Source organism: Hypomesus transpacificus, chromosome 12, assembly GCF_021917145.1.
Source record: "Hypomesus transpacificus isolate Combined female chromosome 12, fHypTra1, whole genome shotgun sequence".
Taxonomy (NCBI): domain Eukaryota; kingdom Metazoa; phylum Chordata; class Actinopteri; order Osmeriformes; family Osmeridae; genus Hypomesus; species Hypomesus transpacificus.
The window spans coordinates 10028933-10049410 of NC_061071.1; the positions used below are offsets into that span (position 1 = coordinate 10028933).

Sequence of the window (20478 nt, forward strand, 5' to 3'; positions counted from 1 at the left end):
GATGTTCATGCAGGTCAGCAGGCCAGTGCCAACACCTGCTGGGCACTGCCACTGCAGTCCTGCACCTGCATGCTGCCTGTGGTTGGATGTCATGTGGATCTACTGTAACAAGCCCACCAGGAACCAACCACATACGAAACAGAAGCCCAAACTATTCGTCCGACAATCAGGTCAGAACTCCTGTGTATCTTATGTTATTTACATAAAGTGATTCAATCCACCTCACCAAACACAGCAGAGGGAAGAGGGAACTGGTCAAGCATGGAGAGGGTTACTGATCATGGATAAAAACGATTACGCATTGTGATAAATATCACATTCAACATGGTGGGAGGACAGTTTAGGTTTACTGCTGACGGCACGACAGGGTAATTAGGGATAGCCCGTGACAATGTCATCCAAACACACTCCACTACTTTACAGAATCTTGATTAATTTAATTTGAATTGTCTTTTGCCAATTAAATTAGAAATGACTTCAAGGCATTTAGTTAAAAGGAAGTAATTGCAAGGAAACTCTAATTGACCTCGGTGTAGGACTGGAAAGCATCTGAATTCAAGAACCGCTGAGTTCTGACTAGGCTTACCTTCCAGCATAACAAAACCCCACATGGTATAACTCCTCAAGTTCGATGAGTCACGAGATCCCAGACATGCATGGGTAGCAGACACACAGCCACAGTCACCCACTCTCTCCCCGCCACGTGATTGGTTACCCACTCTCTCCCCACCACCTGATTGGTTACCCACTCTCTCCCCGCCACGTGATTGGTTACCCACTCTCTCCCCACCACGTGATTGGTTGACCCCACACCTGCCTGCCTTACCGCTGGGCCTGGTGACCCAGAGAGGCTTACCGCTGGGCCTAACTTCCAGCGGCCAGTCTCACTGGCACGGGCACAGCACGGGAAGCGGAACGCGAGGTGGACTCCACACCTCCATCAGCGTTAACCACGACCTGTCTGACCCTCGTCCCTGCTCGGCGCGCCAGAGGATTGCGACAGGAGGCGGCGGTAATTAATCCACCACCTATAGGCTCCTTTCATCTCTCGTCTCTGGTAATGATCGCTCGATGGGCGCCGACTTCTGTGGCAAATTGGTTGGTCAAGCTGTTGCGGGGGACGGAGACCTTTTGAAAGGTACAGAGGGGTGGCGGAGAGCTTTAATTGGGTTGCGGTGACAATGAAAGACGCACACCAGACGGCGAGCGGGTGACAATCCAGGGACAAAAAAACGAGGATAGGAAATGTGGCCTGAGAGACAAAGAGGAGAGTTGTGTACGGAAGGGCGAGAACGGAAAGGAGAATACATATACTATATATACACCGTATGTATAGCGAGAGATATATCAATCTCTTGTCTAAGAGAACACATGTAAAAGCGCATTCTGTCAAGTAAAAGGAATGTAACCTTCATGGACCAATGCACAGTTCTACAACTACTGCAGTAATGTACTGTAGTACTGTAATACTATGGCAGAGAATTAGCTCACCTGGACAAAACGCACGACTAATATGTCCTTGGGGAAAATCTAACGGTGCTATCGGTTGTTATCTCTCCAAGCCAAAGAGGAAGAACAAAAATCCACTTTGTGTAGCTGCTGAGCTGCTACTGGACCATAATACTACACATTTTACTCCACCAATAACGTCTGTATGATAGATATTATAACAATCTGCTGAGATACTCAACATGGTCGTAAAAAGACCCAGTGGGACTCATTGCTCGTGTCACTTACAGCAGTTTAGGGACATATTTTCTTCCAGTGCAGTGTGTTTTCTCTAGTTTCAGCCATTTAGTGACACATAGGTACAGAGCTAAACAAGCCAGTGATTTACTTCCCTTGGAGAATCCGATTTGTTCAAGAAAGGAGTATGGTCTGTTTTCCTGAAAATGGTCTTTGCTCCAGTTCTTTGTTGGGGAGGGATGGAGAGGAGAGAGGTGGGGGTTAGTAGACTGTTGTGGCACCTTCTAAAACAATGACCCTGGGACTCTACTAAATCAACCAACAATTATAACTTTAAAACTGCCTTAGGTCACTCCTGTGTTGAAGCACTGTTTTAAGGTTAGGGGCCCGAGTTCATAGCTGGAGAAAGTAATCACTCAACATACACAAGGCTTTCTGGAGAGACTGGGGAAAAAAACTACATTTTCTCCCTTGCTCATGTTGGAGCGCTTTGGTTGTGGCATCTCATAAATAAAGCAGAGGCAGCTATGCTGAGAATATGCCCCGAGTCACTATGCTTCTGTTCTTTCCCTCCCCCAACCCCTTTAAACTTCAACATAAGCCTGCTTTAGTGTGCCACTAAAATAACATGTCACGACAGTGTAGCCTGGAAGCAACGCAATCAATTTCCATTACATCAAGCTTCGTCTGGGCACCGGGACCAAACTAAGCACTGGTAAGCAATCCTTCAGACCGAGGGTGGTTTGTGTGTGTGTGTGTAAATGGATGTAACTGTGTGTGTGTTTCGACTACAAAGAAAAAGAGAGAGAGAGAGAGCGTGTGTTACCCTGCTACTTTGTACATTTGCAGTATCTAAGTGCGTAGAGGGGAAGAGTCAAGGAAAGAGGCCTATGCGGGATAAAGAGAAAGAGAAACAGGAAGCAGTATCACACAGGAAAAGCATCTCACTTTCCAAACAGCACCCAGTTCCCATGACTACCAGTAGAGGGACTTCAGGATCAGGAAGCTGACAAGCAGATCCCCAAGAGTTTAAGAAAATTAATTGCTGCGTGACATAACTGATCCCCTTCACCATCTACCCTTTCTCCTCCTTGAAAAAATGTACATTTCTGGTCACATGCCAAAGCTCGATACGGGGAAGCGTCTCAACGGAATGTCATTAGAAAACATCACTTTATCTCAAAGGTGCAGGGAACGCGTTCACTCCTCCGAGCCTTTCACATGACGCTCGCTGAATGCATCTTTTTCGTGGGATGCCGATTTACAGCTAATTAGCATCAGAGTAATGTATGCCGCAAAATTGATTTCTACACACTTTAAATTATGCAAACGTTCCTTCCTCCCACCCACCCTCCCTTCACTGAATTGTTATCTCTTTGGTGGAATAGGGGGATTGACACAGGGCTGATGTGTCCTTGACTAGTCTTTCCCTTAAACAGTTGGAGATATTTCAAAATGAAAAAAGTGAAGATTCTGTTGCAGTCAAAGAGAGGGGGAAAAAAACATTTTTCTATTCCCGCTACCCCAGAGGCAAGCCTTAAAAGCTATGTTTACGTTCAAATCCGTATAAAGCGACCGTTGTGCTAAGTAGCAAGCGGCTCTGAAGCTATCTCCTGCTCCGATCACGACGCACGGTTGACTGACTTTGAGATGACTTCTCCCCTGATCCAACTTCCACTGACATGGGCCGCACACAACTTTCAGGAACTTCCTGATGTACCTGAAAAGCAAAACTATCACAGAGACAGATTGTCTAGTTCCTCCATTGTACAAAAGCTAACACTCTCTTATCCCCAATCGTTTATGAATTTTTGTGCGATTCCCATTCCATTAGCACCAGGTTAACACCACGTTTCCACATCTCTGATGAGATAGCACTTATTGAGTGCTAATTTGGCAAGCACAGGCCATAATTATGTGACACGTCATCTTAATTAGGAATCCCAGATGTACAGTGTGGAGTCTAGGGAACATTTGTAAGCACACTTTGTTAATTGACACATTTTCTACCAGAAGACAGTCCTATGACCCTGGCCTTTTCTGTCAATGAACCCCGTTTAGCAACACGTGCAACATTCTGCGCATAGCCCATTCAGATCTTAATTTTATTGACCAAAAATATTTACAAAAAACTGTGACATCCCATGTTAGACTATAGCCTACATCCTCAACCTAGACTGAAAGAAAAGCATTAGCCTAGCCTACTTGCTGGTAAAGGAACACATAATTCAGGAAAGTATTTGTCTTAGAAATCTGAATTGGGAATTGACTGGGAGTGATTCTATGACTGTTTCCATATTGTTTACTCTGAGAATTTGCCAAGATAAAAAAAACTAAAAATAAACTGCATAAGAGTAACTGATGTTGGAGAAGATTTGAAGGCAGCTGGAATCTTGTTTTGTTTACAAGAGGCAAAAATCAATAAATGAATTTGGCAGCACTGAAAAAAATTACATGAGAAAATTGTCATTATTCAGCTAGGACAGCTCTTAAAACCAACTGTAAGGCTGAAGAAGAGATTTATTGTTAGTTCAACATGTAGGCTACTGTATCTTGGTAATGATGGAAACTTTGTTTTTTTTTCTGTAGTGATCAGGTTCTTAAAGAAAAGCTGAAAAACTCATATCAATGGGGATTCTACTGTTGGAAGAAAACAACATCTGTCAATTCAAACAGGGACAACGTCCGACAACTCCCATCAATTTTTTTTATTATTATCTGGGAAACTATAGTGAGAACTGGAGAATCTTGGCGTACAGGAACAGATGAGGATATTGATGACAGACATCTCTCTCTTCCACACCTGCAGGCCCCCAGAATACACCTGTTACAGCTTGTTCTCATCAAGGAAGATAACCAGGTATCCAGACGAGACACTGAGCCCTATGAAAAGGTTAACGATACTTGAATTTTAAAAGGGGATAGGGCTGTCACTCTATATGGGATTCACAGTGTATTCTCATATGTTCGTATTGTTGTCGTTAAAACCACAAGGGCTGCAGGTGACTCACTCTAGACTAGATCCTATTAAAGACAGGGCTGTTTTGTAAAATGTATCTAGTATTTCGCTTTTTCTTTCAATTCATAAGACGATGAATAAAGGAGGTGGATTAAGTCACGGTAGCAGGGATAATGCGAAATGTTAAACACAAACACTCAAGATGAAGCCTTAGAGATGATTAAGGTGAAAGACAATATGTGCAAAGACTGTTTATTGTTCTATATTGGTGGATACGCCTGGTTATGGTTTTGTGGGTTATCATGTCATCTTATTGAAATGTAATTGGCACATAAGTCTTGAGCAAACTGACTTGATCTTTTCATTACTCTTCAGTTCAACAGTAAACCTACACCAGGGTAATGTGATTTAACCATACTGCCCTGCCATGAAACTATGCAATCAATTCACCACCTTACAAAGAGCCGTGTCAGAGCACCTCATTTTTAAATGATTGTATATTGGCAACCCTTCTTGCAAGCCACTAAACTATACAGTTTATGGTAGGCTATTCAAGTGACCTTGCTGAGAAAATCAAATTCAAGGAGTTTTCCTCAGTTGTATTTGTATACCTTGTGTTCAACATTTGAGGTAACATTAGGAAGATCACTCCTCCTAATCACTGATTATTATTGAGTAAAACGTCTTGAAATAGTGGACCTGGCTTCAAACTATCTACAGTCATGAACTATTTGAACATCCAAGATCATCTATCGCAAAATCAATGCAGTTGGTTTCCATGGTTACTATAAGAATGGTTATGGTCTTCACGAAGCTCGCAGGAGTATTGAGAACATCCTGATAACAAATACCCTTACATCACATATTAAATAAGTCAATTTACAAAGATGACTTTGGTTCTTCAATTAAATAACTTGCTGACGGTACTTCAAAACACCTACGTTTACAGCTCGACAAATAAAGATGTCAGCTCTCAAGTCCGACAGATTCGATAGTGTTATTAATGAGGGAGTCATTTTTAAACCCAATCATTTTGCAATGCTAGGCTAATGACGTTTAAATTCAGCTAGCAATCCCAATACTTAGCGATGCGGGTTCATTAAGTCTGCCCGGGCCGTCTCCATGCACCTTAAATCTTGTCAAAGAAACCTGAGGAGATAAGGACCTCAATGATTTAAAACAGCACCAGGGCCTAGAAAATGCCACCTCATCACCATAGCAGTGACACAGATCAGAGCCATCGCAACATGCGGAAACTAGTCACATTGCAGGCCTGTAGTACACAGGCGCAACACTGTGGTCTAGCCTGATAGAATTTAATTGATCAGAAGTGGGAGGACTGCTCATAATTGACACTGTTTTCCTCACACGGATGCCACTGTTCACTAGCCTTCTGGCTAATCAATGCTTCCACTTATGACGAGGAAAAAACACAGACAATCTGTTGTGAAAGCGTACGTGGGTGTGTGTTTGTCAGATTATATTAACCCCCCCCCCACCCCTGCGAACATCGGTGAAAACGTTTCCTAAACGTAGCCTATCCCTTTGACTACACAAGCCGTCATGAAAACTCACTGGGCTGTCCGACAAGTCGCTAATGCATGCCTGGGTTTGATCAAAGCCGGGTAGAGTTGGCCCGCTGGGTTGACTGATGGTAGGTGGATGCGTAGCTAACAGCTTGTTAAAAAACCAGCACGGGGGTGGACTGCGCCCGGTCTCGCCTCGGTGTGGAGGAGGTGGGGTGGGGGGCGACAGCAGCAGCGGTGGGGTGGGGGGCGACAGCAGCAGCGATAAGGCAGGAACGAAAAATAAAACAAAAACCGAACTAACAAGATAGAGACAAAATCTTTGCAACAGCTTGCTTCGAGTGTGCAGAAAGATTTGAGAAGCAAGGACACTTTTTTGGGGGTCATCTCGGGCGATGGTTTCAGTCAATAGAACGTCTCCAGTCTTTAAGAGGGTTTTGATGCTGCGCCATTCTCTCCCACTCACAGCCCCCAGTGGGCCTCGCTCCATAACACGTTTATGAAAATGAGCAGCCGGGGCCATGACAAATCACTGTAATTGATCACACGGACATCCATCATGGCATAAGAGCCCTTACTCTAAGAAGTGCTCTTGAAACCGAGTGCTCTCGACATGCACTTTCTCCAGCCTCCCCTTCCCCCCCCCCCCCCCCCCCCCCTCCCCTCTGTCCATCCTCTCTCAAAGATCCCATACTTCCACGATCGTATGAACATCCAAAGGAATCTAATGCAGTTGAATATCCGGGAAACGCCAGATTTTATTTGGCCATTCGATGTTTTTCTTCTTTTTTTTACTCCGTTGATACGACGACCAGAGGTTGAGTGGCAGTTGAGAATGTTCCAGTGAAAGACGGGTGTGATCTAAGGTGTAAGAGGGCACAGATGGGTACAGCGCCACCTTTTACTCTGATAATTGTGACCGTTGAAATTGTTTTCACCATCAGCAGCTCTGGAAATGCTGTTCCTTTGATGGAGATGATTAGTGGTGGTGACACATCGTTCAGGCTGTTGAGATAATAAGAGCCTTGATCATGACACACACACACACAGACACACACAACTGCATACATACACACACATCCACTAAGAAAGAATAAAACTATGACCTATCTCTGTGAAGCTCATTGACTTACAAAAGTGGTAAAATTACTCTAATACTCTTCCAAATGATGAGTTATTAAAGAGAATTTCACAGTATAGGGAGTACTTCATCAGAATATCATTAAACACCTTTGAAAGAAAAGAAAAAGTACAAACATATCAAATATGATCCGACAAAGAAAGCCATTTCCTGCAGTTAAATTCTTCAGGTTGCTCTCAATGTTCCAGCTTGCCATTCCTAATTATACTCTATCAATTAAAAGAGCAATTATGACTCAACCTCCTTCATATGCTAATGACCTTACTTCAGAGGGACTGGAAAAGACTTTTATAACTGCTGCCTTTTTAATTCAGACATTCAGGAAGCAAGGGAAAGGTAGGCCTGGCTGGAGCACACCATTTTCCAACTTCCTGTCCACTTCCTGTGTTGGGATCCTTGTTATATACGTTTCCTGTGAGAAATGTTCCGATGTTATAAAGGTAATTGCGTTATAATAGCAGTATCTGAAAGAAGATTCTTTTTCCTCGGGTCTTAGGGCCTTTCTCTCCATGACTCCCTAGTGGGCCAATTCACTTTTCTCAACGATGTTCACATAATCATATCTTGGTAGAAAATAAAAACAAACACATGATTGTCTGCCCCAGTGCCTGAGCTACACAGGCCCATTTCATCCTCACAGCAAACCTCTAGAACACCCCTTTCAGTAGGCGTTTCATCACATCCCTTTACTGTGTAGTTGGTTTAATCCAAGACATCAAACTGCACACACTATAAAACAAGTCATAAAATCCCAAATTTCATTTAGGAATAATGTCTCATTTTAATAGTCCACAATTGTGGGGGCGACCATTACAGATTAGAAGTCTTCTGAGCTAATCAACTGGCCTCTGACCTTTCCTACCCTTCCTCCGCAGATGAGCATTAAGAGAGAAGATAAATGGTGAAGAGCGAATGAATATGAAGTTGATGAGAGGTTATATATTCGATGCAAATGAAAGGTAATTACACACAGCGGGTGGATGAATGGGATTGCTATATTTGGGTAAGTCCATATACATTAGGCTACAGCTGTTTAACTATCCAATCTCAATTCCCCGTCTACAGGATTATATGATAGTTTCCGATGTTATAGAATGGGGGGAGTCGTTGGCTTGGAGTATTGGTCAAGGGTGCCGTGTCACGAGGTTTAAGAATGAATAATGACAATCGCAGCTAAATCCTAAGCAGGCGTTTCTGGTTGTTAGCAAACACAAGCCGTTTAGTGAACATCACATAATCAGTCATCGATGAAAACCCCTTGTCAGAAGTGACCACAACGTGCAACTTTACCTACAACCCAGAAAGGTTGGCCTGTCAAAGCACAATGCTGGGGTTTGATTGTGAACATAGATGTATAAATCAAAAAGTGTTGTCCACACATTTAAACAACCTTCATGTGCTGATTCGTGATCATTTATAGCATGTCAAACACACGTTAAGGTCTTTGATGTCAACAGTAGCCTGTTTTCTGAATTACAACCCTTTTCAAGCATGTTTTTGTACTGTATTAAAAAATAAAAAATGGGTCAGTTAATATAGGCTATTGTAGAAATCGAAAGCAACAGAACCGAGAAAAGCAACAGACTCAACCTTTCCTTCCTCACAGCTGTAATCATATCGCTGTCAAGCACACACAAACTGTGTGCAAGTTTGTGTGTTTGTTCAGGCAAGGACGTGTATACCTATGTGCTGACATTTCACTTTGACTTCAATTATATTCCACAACAGACGGCATAGTCTAAGAAGATGACAGCCTGATAGATCCGATCACCACCTGTAATTGTCAATTCTTGCTCAACGGCTGCTTAACACCCAGGACATTTCTGCAATCCACAAGCAATCAGCTCCTGTCTTGAATATTGACAGGTTCATTTGAAAACAAATCGAAACTGAGAAAAAAAAAAAAGCTTCTGAATAGGTTTTGGATAAAGGAACGATGAGAATGCACAAACAGTGATGTTCTGCGTTTAGTATTATCATCCATCATCTACTACCAGCCGTCCCTAAATGCTAAATGTATCCCGGAGAGAGAAAATAGTCCCCCAGGATGACATTTGAGGAAGCCCGGGACATGACTGATTACTAAAATTGGCCTTCAATGGAGCCTGCCTCTGTTTCCGTGGAAAACGATAAACTGTAATCACATAACCGTTAACGGAAACTATGTCTGACCTCCAATCCACTGTGTGATAGTGTAGCGGAATGCGAAAGCTCCTAATTCATCCACCGAGAGCGTTTTGTACGTTTCTCAATTGTTTTTCCTGGTTGGTGTTTGATATACACCGTCATAATAAACTATCAACAAATATCATCTTAACTCACTATCAGCTAACCCACATCTAAATCTTAACCAGTTGTAGTTTTATTTTATTGTGTGAATCTTTTCAGATCAACAACAGGGGAAAATCAAGTGTGCCCAAATGTTCTGTTTTCGAACAAATTCATGTGCTGTAACATGTAGCAACAAATGTGTGATGAATGACAAGGTGACATTTTACTTTTGAACAACTGACCAAGCAAAAAAGCTTTAAACTGGAGACTTAGCCTGTTTGGGGAGGGGGGGGAGGGTGTTGCATCATTGGGTGAAATTTGCAAAGACTGAAATGGATCGACTATAATGCTCATGACATTGATTGAACACTGTATAGGATTTCTCTCTAAACTGCCCAAGCGTTTACGACATCAACCTTGACTGTGGCAGCGTCGGTGAAGCGCGATCTACACTCTGTCACGGTTCCCCTCATGAGATAAGGAACTTTTAAGTTCAAGCTTTAATATTTCAACAGTCTTCGTCAAGAGGAAAAGATGCTGAAGCGGCTTTGTGCAAATTCGGCTACTTAAAGCAATTAAAGCAGAAAGAAGCCCAAACGACAGCGAGGTATTGACTGTGTGGCCCTGGCAAAGGGGTTCATGGACGGCTTTAAAAGAGAAGCACGGTTTATCGCTTAGTGTTGTCTTCTCTGGACCCCCTGCTGCCTTTATGGATCGAATCTGCTCATGATCGAGTTCTCCACTTCCCCAGGTTGGCCACCAATGACTGGTTATTCAGACAACGTTCTCTTATAAAATCCGAACAAAGAACGGGATGATGCAATGGAATAACTGTGTGTTGAGTGAATCCTAATGATATTCCTTTGCAGTTTCACAGCTCATGTACGTCATAACTTCCCTTCAGTTGTGTAAACAACTGCTAGACCGCCCGCGATGACAAAGCACAGAGTGCCTTTACAGAATAGGCATTACCATTATTTTCAGTCTACTATAAAAAGGGATGGGCTGTTTTGCTGACAACCACAGCATTGCCACATTCATCAAAGTCAATAACGAAACAATGAAAGTGTCATTTCGTGTTCCAGCTTGGGAGTAGATTCAACCTTGTTCTTACCCGTGACTGATAGCTCGGTGGTCCTCCTCACCAGAAAACTTCCAAACTGTAATTCACATGTGTAATTTCCAATGTCATCTTCACGCACTTCCTTCATCGACAGAGTATCTCTCCTCCTCGCGATGCTTTGTCTCCATTGCTTGGGCTTACATTCCTTAAAGTAAAAAGATAATACTAATTAATGGAGGGAGACCAGATGGGGTCGCAGTCTATCAAGGCGACCCATGGTAGCTTCCTATAATGCACTACATTTTTCGATGTGTCAGTGACCAAGACAGACCTATTGGAAAATGAGAGAATCTTTCTTGTAAATCAATACCACTAATACATCTAACTCTACCATAGTAATTAGCCATGAAGAAACACTTGTTCTCTAGCTGGACAGTCTTCTAATGGCTTCGACAAACATTGTGAACACTATTATGAAACATTATGATAGAATAACCCTGTAGTGTGTCAACATATTTGGTGAAAGATTTAATTAACCTGTAAGCAAGTTCTAATCAAACCCTTGAAGCCATGCACTCAACAACTAACAAACTTAAGACATGGCTTTTTCATAATATATATATATATATATATATATAAAAACCTTATCTAGCATTTAGTATTGTACTGCGATATTGAGTTTCTTTTCTTTAGGAAGCTTGATTGAATGCATGGCATCATCTCACATTAATAAATCACCCAGAGCATCTGAGTTGACTGGGGTGGGAGTGGATGCCGGTGGGAGGACTCAGCAGGGAGGAATTTTCAGAAACTGGGGCCTTTGGCCGCATCAGCTCCCCCAAGGCTGGGAAACTGGGGCCTTCGGCCGCATCAGCTCCCCCAAGGCTGGGAGACTGGAGCATGGTGGGTTTGGTTTCCACCTGCGCCTCGAAGGCCAGCCCCCAGAATTCAATCATCCCTGCTTCTAGGGCAGAGCCAATAACTGGAGGTTCTGGAGCCAGAGTCATTATCCATCTTTTAATTTGATTCACCAGGATACAGAAGAAGTACTGTGGTCACCTAATGTGACACTCTCCTTCCTTTGATGAATTGGCCCCAGCCTCTCACTGCTACCCTGTCAAGTGGGCCTCAGCACGTGGGCAGGCACAGACTCTACCGGTTGAGTCAGATGCCCTTTGGAAGTTTGGAGGCCCCTTCGATTACTCAGGGGAGAGAATTTAAGACTGGAAGAGTTGAGGAGGTTCTTAAGCTTCTCCTCAGATACTGTGTCACGTGTGAGACTGTGTGAGAGATGTCTCAAGTGACATGAAAAATTGATTAGCTAAATTAAAGCTCTCAGCATAGTTGATCAGAAGTGGTTGTTTTTCAGATAGGCTGTGAATCATGGCTGGGTGAATTGACTTACTCTCATCAAGCAAACACGTCAACACTGCCTGAGAGTTGTCATAGCAGCCCTAACTAGACTTCCCACAGTGTGTGCTCACTTACTAAGTGATTGCAGATGACAGAATATAGTGACTCCCCTGAAAAATACACGTTTTATGTTTTATTTCCTATATGGAACTCAACGTGACTATTTGTGACCTATCTGTGACCAATCCGTGACCAATCTGAGGCATCTGAAATCATAGGTCTGTATTCACAGGAGTGAAGATGGAGTTTTACCTTGTACCACAAAATGTCCAGTTCCTTTCCTGGTTGCATATAATCCCCAATGTCTGGGCAGGTCATCTCTTTGCTTTTGCTTAGTTCCGCCTTCTCAAAGTACCGCATCTTGGAGTTGTAGCAGAGGTCAGTGTCGTTCTCCGCCACAGTCAATGACATGGACACTTTAATGCAATATGTTGAATTCCTGCAAAAACACAAATCAACAAATTAATATTTTTCAATAGCTTTCATAAAGTCACGCTGTGTCACTCTACCAACACTGTGCCACCGTGGTTACCAACCCTTCTGGCAGAATTGTATCAATCCAGATGTGTAATGTTCAGATTCCTCGTCACACTGACAGATGATGGGAAACCAGTTTGACATTCTTGTCAAGATAAAATAACAACAACACTGTTTCACTGTGTTCAGTCATACGCTAACTCGTTGTCCAAACCATTACGAATACAGACAGAGCTGCATTGTGTTTGCCCAAGCATTCACTTATGAATACCAATGATGGGGAGGAGATGAACCTGGTTATCACAAATTATCAGTGCCAAAGACAAAAGAAATGTGTGGAGGATGTTGGGGAGGAGAAGCAGGTTCTAATGCAGAACAACGGTGTTTGAAGTCAACAGCGGCGAAGAATGATTGAATCCTTTGTTTCCACACGTTATGCAGATACAGTGCAAGCTAGCAGAAAATTACTTGCCAGGATTGATGTTCTGTAAATAGCCAGCCTGCAAAGAGGAAGGTCTAGTACAGGGGAGCTACAATGGAATGGGCAGAAAGGCTGCAGATATTCCTGCCTCCATGCTTGCCAAGCCCCAGGTCTCGCTCTGTACGAGGCCTTTAAAAAATGTCCTTTGTGATCCTTTCCACACTAAGATGGATGGAGTTGCTACTGTATGATACAATTGCCATGCTAGGCCTTATTATCGCTCTCTGCATTGTATCGCTGAGACAGGTCAATAAGTATTGGCCTGCAGCAGAAAGATCTCCGGCACACCATGTGTGGGGACAAGGAGCAGGCAAAGAGCAAGTCAATTGCAACCTCAGCCTCCATAGCAGTTCTCAATGTCATCCATCACACCTGGTAGGGATCGGGTTGACACAGTGGACGAGGGGTTCACATTCGAGAGAGGACTTGTTCTGGTCGAGGAATTCTTAAGCAAAAATCCATAGGCTTCTTAGATCAATGGCCGACAATTATTGAGTTCATTGGGCGCTGTGCAAAGTGGGTTTGGGAACAGTGGTACAATGGCAAATGCTCCCCTTTCAACTCAGTGAGTATACTTTGCTCTCCTCGTGGTAGTATTTCAAGTAAGGCCATTCTCATCCTCAAGGCCAAAGGTGAGGTAAAAGATAATAAAACAGTACTTTAACTGTTGAACAGACACTCCCTAGACCAGTGGTTCTCAACCCTGGTCCTCAAGGGTCCCCTGGCCTTCATGTTTTAGATGTTTCCCTGCTCCAACACACCTGATTCAAATAAATGGCTCGTTATCTAGCTCTGTAGAAACCTGATAACGAACATGCATTTGAATCAGGTGTGTTGGAGCCCAGAAACATGTAAAACATGCAGGACAGGGATTCCCTGAGGACTAGGGTTGAGAACCACTGCCCTAGACCTTGATCACCAGAGCCAACAAGCTGGCTGCATTCAGGAAGTCTCAGTGTTAATTTCCGGGTAAAGCTGGTTACACAAATCGAGCTGAACCAACAAACAATTATAAACACGTTAAATCCTTACATAATTGTGTGGCATTAGTCGCCTAGTGGATTAGCACACAGTGGTCCTGCTATGTGCAAACATCCCCCCCCCGCCCATCCTCCGCTGGGCAACACAGGCTGTCCGATTAAGTGTGCCCATTTTATGAAGCGCGGATGCAAATCTGACATGATGTGGAGATTATCCGAGACAACTTGGACCAGATGGACACCTGTGCAAATGAGATCCCCTGGGGCTTTTTTCCCTGTTAAATATTCTGGGCAGCGCTGATAAACTTGCCCGTGGGGAGAGAGGAATTGTGTCATCTGGCCGGTGAGTGATCGATGGTCCGGGCCAACTCTTTGTCCTACAATGTCTTTCCAATGTTTTGGATCCGTCACACTGCCTTTTAAGTAGGCGAACCAGGTTTCCGTCTCGATTAAAGCAGTTGTACTGTAGGCTATATTCGTAAAAGCTAGTCTTTGAGCAAAGAAAGAGCGGAAACAAACAGTCCGATCCGCTAGCTCCTCAGCGGTCAGGTTAGCTAGTGTGTGTTTGGAGGAAAGTGGTTAACGAAGGCAAATGCCAGGATTATAATGACGGAAAACGTCAGTCCAACTGTCAAACTAAAGTCAAGATGTGCAATGTCACGGCAATGACAGATAACATGCAGCGCATATCAAAGCGGAGAAACATTGGCTGACACTTTGCACAAACTGCCTGAGGCAGAATGTGGGAGCGGTACGTGTAAACAGGGTGTTGATGTCACAATGTACAGCAGAGGAGAAACTGATAGGGGTCAACTAAACACCCGAACTGGAAAATAACAGCGAATATCACCCTGTCTTGACACTTTCCGGGTCGTTACAACTTTTCTAGTACTGTAATAAAAGTATGTTTGTTGGATTAATACTTATAAGAGTACAACAGTATTGTATAAAGAGGACTATCACTGTCAATTTAAAATCATATATGATATTCTAATGAATTGCGTGTTAGTATAAAATGCCCTTTGCGCCAAGGATATAATGTCATAATTGAATTCCATTCTTTCATTAAGTCTATCTTTCTCACCCTTTGCGTGACATAATTTTCCTGCCTGGTTATAAGACATGCCCTTTAACTCAGTGACTGTTCACTCCAATATTAAATAATAATTGATTTGGGATTCTCGTGAGATTCTCGGGTACCTGTGGGAAAATTAATAAGGAAAATTAATGAATATCTTAATTAAAAGATCCTCTCTAATAGAAGTGGATAATGAATGATTGCTGACTTTTCATTAGAGCTTGTGTTCGACTAACAACAACTTAAAGCTTAATTTACGGCCTTACTGTTGTCAGCTATCCAGCACAGAGAGAAACTGTGTCGGTCGATGCGCGAGCTTCCTGTCAGAGTCTGGTAAACTGCAGCCCTTAGCTTGACCTGGACACCCCACCCTCTCCCCCTTCCACCCTCTTCCCACCCCCTACAGGCTCCCCACCCCACCCTCTCCCCCTTCCACCCTCTTCCCACCCCCTACAGGCTCCCCACCCCAACCCTCTCCCGGCTACTTGGCACACTTGCATGCAGACGTCCACAGATAGACACTACTAACATCTGCCAAGCCCTCCCAAGGGTAGAACAAAAGATGTATGCGGAGGGTGCAGCGTGGGAGGGGGGGGGGTGGGGTGGAGGTGCAAGGGGGGTGGGGTGGAGGTGGAGGTGGAGGGGGGGTGGGGTGGGTGGAGGTGCAGGGGGGGTGGGGTGGAGGTGGAGGGGGGGAAGGGGGTGGAGGGGGGGTGGGGTGGAGGTGGAGGTGCAGGGGGGGTGGGGTGGAGGTGTAGGGGGGGTGGGAGGAGGTGGAGGTGGAGGGGGTGGAGGGGGTGGAGGTGGAGGGGTGGTGCTGGAAGATCCTCCTCATGGTAACATGCCTGCATCTCCCACACACATCAGGCTGCGCGTCCAAACCAGGGGTAGCAGATCACCTTAAATCAGTGTTTTATGGCTGGCGCATTATTTATGACCCAGAAGAAGGTCAGGGTGTGTGTTGGGAGGGCTGGGGGCTTACTTGTGGCCCCCGGACCATAACTCACCTGTCAGCACGCGAGGCCGGCTGATTAACGGCATGCTTCCCAAATCTGACTGTGGGCCAGCTCACCCCCACTTAGCCCCTGTCTCCAACTACTGCCTACTGCCTCTGATGTTTACTGACTCTCTCTCTCTCTCTCTCTCCCCCTCGCTCTCTCTGCCTCTCCCTCTGTTTTTCACTCTCTCGCTCTCTAGCCGTACAAGAAACATATTTGAAAGTGCTTAATAGACAGATAGCACGCTCACACACAGGCAACACTGTGCTACTGCTGTTGTGACTGACAGAAGATGACGGATGATTGATTACACACAAGCTCACTACTAACAATACTATTATGTTGCCAGTTATTCAAACATTTCCGCATATTAATGTATAAACATATTTTTGGGCATCGTTGTCTTTATAGTATGATGGAGAAATTCAGGGACCCCTCAACTGACAAGGATCTGTAAAGTTCTTGTGCTGTGTCTCTTAAACATGCAGTGTGCATTATGCTGTTGATGCCTTGGGGAAACCCACCTCCCCTTCTGTATCTCCCAGCCTCACTCTGAATTCATAACTAGCATAAACAATTTGTCTCCATTGCATTTTCTCTTCACGCTGCTACAGCCCTGTTTGTTTCTCCCCCAGGGCTGATGTGATAAATGTCCGGGACACTCCCAATGTTATGCAAGTTACTGCACAACTGGAAACTCCATGCATCACTGTTTATTTCAGAGCGACTGACCTCATGTGAGGAGGTAAATTGACATTTATTCATTTAGCAGACACGCTTATCCAGAGCGACTTACAGTGAGTACAGGGACATTCTCCCTGAGGCAAGTAGGGTGAAGTGCCTTGTCCAAGGACACAATGTTATTTTTTTTGCACGGCCGGAAATCGAGGGGGTGAAGACGGACGGGAAAGGTGGGGGGGGGGGGTGAAGGAGGGTGGGGGGGGGGGTGAAGGAGGGGACGGGGGTGGGGGGGGGGGTGGGGGGGGGGGTGAAGGAGGGAGGGCGGGGGTGGGGGGGGGGATTGAGATGCCAAAGTGATTCTGCTTGGGCAGCGGTTCTGACATTTTGTCTGGCAGATAAAAACGACTATCAGATATGAGCGAAAAGAAGGTCAGCGTCTCGCTCCTATCAGACAGTGCTGCTCGCTAGCGCTGCTCACTGCTCGCTAGCGCTGCTCGGCATCTTGTTTGAGGTCTGCGTGGCCCTGAGGAGCCGCTGAGGAGCCGCTGGGGAGCCGGCCACTGTTGCAGCAGCGCAGGCAGGGAGACGCGAAGCAATCACACCCCCCCAGTGTGTTTACGGTGCCATTTCTGAGCTGTTCAAACAGAAGGAGGTATAGGAGAGGAAGAGAGAGAGGGAGACAGAGATATGGAGAGGGAGAGAGAGAGAGAGAGAGAGAGAGAGAGAGAGAGAGAGAGATGGAGAGGGAGATGGAGAGGGAAAGGGACATGAAAATGGAGAGGGGGAGAGATGGAGGGAGAGATGGAGGGGGAAAGATGGAGGGGGAAAGATGGAGGGGGATAGGGAGATATAGAAAGAAAAAAAGAGAGGAGGAGAGATGGAGGAGGATATGGAGATAGAGAGGGAGAGGAAGAGAAAGGTAACCTAAAGCCATACATGGACAACTATAAACAGAGACCCGACCAGTAAGGCCAAAGAACTAAACTATAATCCAATGAATGCTCCAAAAATATATGTATATATACAGTGCCCTCCAAAAGTATTGGAACAGTGAGGCGAATTCCTTTATTTTTGCTGTAGACTGAAAACATTTGGGCTTGACATCAAATAATGAACGTGAGACCAGAGATCAACGTTTCAGCTTTTATTTCCAGGTATTTACATCAGGATCTGATGCACAACTAAGAAAATATCACATTTTGTTTGAATCCACCCATTTGTCATGTGAGCAAAAGTATTGGAACAGATATACTTAAAACATATTTAAGTGAATAAGACTTAATATTTAGTTGCAAATCCTTTGCTTTCAATAACTGCAGCAAGTCTGTGACCCATTGACGTCACCAAACTTTTGCATTCTTCCTTTTTGATGCTTTCCCAGGCTTTCACTGCAGCCTCTTTCAGTTGTTGTTTGTTTTGTGGGGTTCCTCCCTTCAGTCTCCTCTTAAGCAGGTAAAATGCATGCTCTATAGGGTTTAAGTCTGGAGATTGACTTGGCCAGTCTAATACCTTCCATTTCTTGCCCCTGATGAACTCCTTTGTTGTTTTGGCAGTGTGTTTTGGGTCATTATCTTGCTGCATGATGAAGGCTCTGCCAATCAGTTTGGTTGCATCTTTCCTTAAATTGGCAGACAAAATGTTTCTGTAGACTTCCGAGTTCATTTTGCTGCTGCCATCATGTGTTACATCCTCAATGAAGATTAATGAGCCCGTCCTAGAAGAAGCCATGCAAGCCCAAGCCATGACATTACCTCCACCGTGTTTCACAGATGAGCTTGTGTGTTTGGGATCATGAGCAGTTCCTTTCTTTCTCCAAACTTTAGCCTTTCCATCACTTTGGTAAAAGTTAATCTTTGTCTCATCAGTCCATAAAACTTTGTCCCAGAATTTTTGAGGTTCATCTCTGTACTTTTTGGCAAATTCCAGCCTGGCCTTCCTATTCTTCTTGCTAATGAGTGGTTTGCATCTTCTGGTGTAGCCCTTGTACTTTTGTTCATGAAGTCTTCTGCGAACAGTAGATAGTGATACCTTCACTCCTGCCATCTGGAGGTTGTTGCTGATCTCACTAACAGTTGTTTTAGGGTCTTTCTTTACAGCTCTCACAATGTTTCTGTCATCAACTGCTGATGTTTTCCTTGGTCTACCTGTTCGACGTCTGTTACTTAGTACACCAGTAGTTTTCTTCTTCTTCAGGACATTCCAAATGGTTGTACTGGCTATGGCCAATGTTTCTGCAATGGCTCTGATTGATTTTCCATCTTCTCTAAGACTCACAATTGCTTGTTTTTCACCCAAAGACAGCGCTCCGGTTTTCATGTTGTTTTCACCTCTGAATACAGTCTGCATAGACAAAACCTATCTTACCCAATCTGAACCTGAGTGTAGACATTCAGTGGTATTTATTGATTGAATAATGTATGTAATAGGACACACCTGGGCAACAAAACACACCTGTCAGTCATATGTTCCAATACTTTTGCTCACGTGACAAATGGGTGGGTTCGAACAAAAAGGTGATATTTTCTAATTTGTGCATCAGATCCTGATGTAAATACCTGGAAATAAAAGCTGAAACGTTGATCTCTGGTTTCACATTCATCGTTTGATGTCAAGCCCAAATGTTTTCAGTCTACAGCAAAAATAAAGGAATTGGCCTCACTGTTCCAATACTTTTGGAGGGCACTGTATATATATATATATATTTAGTGTCAAGGACATAGTCTATGTCTATCACTGCTTTAGAGAAGTGTGCAGATCATTTCTAGAGTCTGATGTCATATGTGTGAAACTCAACCAGAGTAACAACCGTCACCCTGACAACGTCCCCCAGCCCCGGCACCTCCGCCTCACCTTTAGGTTTCCCAGAATCCCTTGGGGGTTGCAGGTTACACTTCATCGAATGTAATTGAAGCGCAGGAGTTGGACAAATCTATCAGCGAGAGCGTGAAAGGTGATGGTGGTGCGGACCTGAGCACAGGCATCCGGTGGATTAAATAGTATTCAGACGGAGCAGGCTTGGCCTCCGTCAGTACGAGCAGAGAGAGAGACAGAGTTTACAGGCTGCGGTTAAACTGTCTGTGTTTAAGTTGTCCCACATCAACAAAGTTTGCAGGCTAAAGCACCTACCTAAACTCATACCACGATGGAAATCTTGACATTGATGTAAATTACTTCACTTTTGAAGGCAAAGTAGACTACCTGCTGCACCAAGTGGACATTACCTAATGCTACAAATATATGAATCATTACATTTAGACATTTAGCAGACGCTTTTATCCAAAGGGACTTACAGTAAGTACAGGGACATTCTCCGCAAGGCAAGTACGGTAAAGTGCCTTGCCCAAGGACACAACGTCATTTTTCACGGCCGGGAATCAAACCAACAACCTTCTGATTAACAGCCCAACTCCCTAACCGCTCAGCCATCTGACCCCTTTTCATCATCCACACTGTCAGCCAGGCCCATGCTAGACCGCATGGTTGGTGTTTAATGACAGACACACCTAGACTCAAACACAAACACAAATAAACAGGTCCAGCATGCATCACTCCATCACATCACCCTACTTAGTTTCAGCCTCTCATTGGCCGTGACAGGAGGGTTGGATCAGAGGGACCGGGCGAGACTGGCCCTGATTGGCTGGGAGTGACAGAGTGCTGTGGACATCCCATTTGAACTGTCACTTCACTGAGAGATCACCACTGGGATCTGTGCAGGAATACT

General features: G+C 44.4%; 1 protein-coding gene across 1 annotated transcript in view; it reads right to left on the bottom strand.

The window, feature by feature from the left end:
• il1rapl1b (interleukin 1 receptor accessory protein-like 1b) overlaps positions 1–20478 on the bottom strand; it is a 116680-nt gene that overhangs the window by 66972 nt on the left and 29230 nt on the right. Inside the window, exons 5-6 of the mRNA XM_047031585.1 lie at positions 12312–12498; positions 10698–10851 (exon numbers count right to left, since the gene is read on the bottom strand). Coding sequence (XP_046887541.1) covers positions 10698–10851; positions 12312–12498 — 341 coding nt within the window. The remainder of the gene's footprint in view (positions 1–10697; positions 10852–12311; positions 12499–20478) is intronic.